The sequence below is a fragment of the Austrofundulus limnaeus genome, unplaced genomic scaffold (assembly GCF_001266775.1).
Source record: "Austrofundulus limnaeus strain Quisiro unplaced genomic scaffold, Austrofundulus_limnaeus-1.0 Scaffold443, whole genome shotgun sequence".
Lineage (NCBI taxonomy): Eukaryota > Metazoa > Chordata > Actinopteri > Cyprinodontiformes > Rivulidae > Austrofundulus > Austrofundulus limnaeus.
In genome coordinates, this window is record NW_013952845.1 from 260612 (window position 1) to 262967 (window position 2356).

General features: G+C 42.5%; 1 protein-coding gene across 1 annotated transcript in view; it reads right to left on the bottom strand.

Annotated features, from left to right (window-relative positions):
- tmem163a (transmembrane protein 163a) overlaps nt 1-1445 on the bottom strand; it is a 65336-nt gene extending 63891 nt beyond the window's left edge. Inside the window, exon 1 of the mRNA XM_014024872.1 lies at nt 885-1445. Coding sequence (XP_013880326.1) covers nt 885-1086 — 202 coding nt within the window. The 5' untranslated portion in view covers nt 1087-1445. The remainder of the gene's footprint in view (nt 1-884) is intronic.
- Nucleotides 1446-2356: the final 911 nt, after the last annotated feature.

Genomic DNA, 2356 nt, shown 5'->3' on the forward strand with positions numbered 1-2356 from the left:
TCCTTTTGGAAATTCTAAATGCTCACTCTTACTCAATAATATTACTTTTAGTACTTAAGTACGTTTTATGTCCGACATTTTCTTGTGATGCTGAAGTACAGTAACTGTCAGCTAGTTTAAGACTTTTACTCAAGTAATATTCTTAGAGGAGACTAACTTTTACTAAAGTAATTTTACAGTAAGATACTTTTACTTTTATCCAAGTATCACCTTGAGATACTTTATGAAATGCTGGTAGTCAGCAGAAACCTTATTTGAAATTATTGTTGTCATTGTATTAAGAAACCATCCGGCTTATAATTATGCAGCTCAAAATTCTGCCTCTCTGATGGTATGGGTGTGCATTAGTGCCTCTGGCATGGGCAGCTGGAAACCCATCTGGAAAGGCACCATTATTGAAGAACTGATTTAGGTTTGGAGTTCGTGTCCAGCTGAGGCCCTGAATCCACCGGGGAACGTTTAGTTTCTCAGGTTTTGTGCAGACTACAGACGAACAGGACTCTTTCCACTGCAGCACCAAATGTTGTTTTGGTTTTGCAGAAGATTGGCAGCAGAATGCAGCCATCTGCATCCCTTCGGTGCATGATTTAACAGCCTGGTTTCCCTCRGGTGTCCAGGTGAACACATCCAGACCAGGACAGAATTTTAAAGCTCCGAGCTGAAACTTCTGAATTGTTCCTGTGTGAATCCTGCTGATGTATGACTATCATCCATTATTCAAAGAGCAGACTGAAAATATCTGGCGTGGATAAAAATAAGCATCCTGCCTTCGTCATAGCTCCCCTTCCTCCCCTTCTCTCACACACACACACACACCTATACACACCCCAAACACACAACTTTTAAAGCAGGTTGAAAAATCCCAAACCCAACCCTGAAGTTACCTTCTCCGTCCACAGCGTCTGTAATCTTCATCTCCTGGCTCCCAGTGAGGGTCTCGGGCTCAGTGGGGGTCTTTGCCTGCTGCTGGTGGTGGTTGGTGAAGCCATCGGGGGCGCACTGGCCGTTCCGCACCGCGCCCGGGCACGGATCCACCACCGTGGCTTCTGGGACGGGGCAKGRCTCCTGGCTCACCTGGTCTGCCATTGTTTGCTGCTGCTGTGTTGCTGCTCAGTCTCGGAGGAGGATGAGGAGGATGGGGTGGGGGGAAAGAAGGAAAATATTCACACCGGTTCGTTAAGTGCAGCAGCCATCCAGCGGGTCCAGTCCGGCTCAGTTGCGCAGAGGAGGGGGGGTGGGCAGATGGAGATGGCGATGAGATAAGATGAAAGATAAAGGAATTGATTTATCCCCGAAGCATCAGCAGAGACGGAACTCCTTCACTCCGACCTGGATTCAGACTCCCTGTYTTCGGACTGAAGCAGTCATTTAGGGTTAGATGTGATGATGCGATAAATCTCAGATCTGCTGTGGATCTGTCAGGCGGTGCCAGCAACTTGTTTTCCCTCCTCCCCTTTCCTCCCTTTTTTCTCCTCCTCTCATAACTCAGCATCTAATTCCCCAGCAGCACCAGCTCCTCTGGCATGACTGATGGTCCCAAACGGCACAMTCATTGTTTACTTTATACCTTACAGGCAGATATGACTTTTCTATCGTAAATAAACAGTTTTAGCAGCATTTAAAAGCTCTAGAAATCAATCTTTTCAGGGATACAGACATCTTAAGATCAGATGCATGTGATCACTGGCTGCAGGTCACTGTAAAGTGACAGAGTGCATCATCTGTCACTAACCTGAGTCCAAACTGTCAGCAGAAAGCAGTCCAGATGCTGCTTTCTGAGCATCCACAAGATATCAGGAAATAAAAAATAACATTAAAAGAATAAATATTTGAAATCTGATTTTGATTTGTTTGGGTTAAATCATGCTTTGATAAGTTTTTTTTTCCCAACACAATACAGTTTTAAGTTGAGTTAAAAAAGAAAAAGAAAAAAAACAGGGGTGAGTTTAGAAAGAACTTGTCTTTTTTCTCCTGAAACAAAGAAAAGACAATATTTGATTCATCCAGAGTTGTAAAGTAATTAAGTACAAATATTGTGTTATTTTGCTTAAGTAGAAATTTTAGTGATCTGTACTCTACTTAAGTAATTATTCTTCAGCCTACTTTTTACGTCTACTCCGTACATTTTCACACAACTGTATTTTTCCCTACATTTTTTTAAAAAGGTAAAAAGTTGAAGGCCATTACTCCGATTTAAATTTGGCTTGTTTGCATTCCAGTTTGTTAAATAAAAGAAAAAGACACTATCCAAATAAATCGTGCCTCCTGGATAGAGTGAATTTGTTTGTGGCTGGATGAGAAGTAGTTATAATAGACACAAGTGGCCTAATATATGAAGATGTCTGCAGCCTATGTA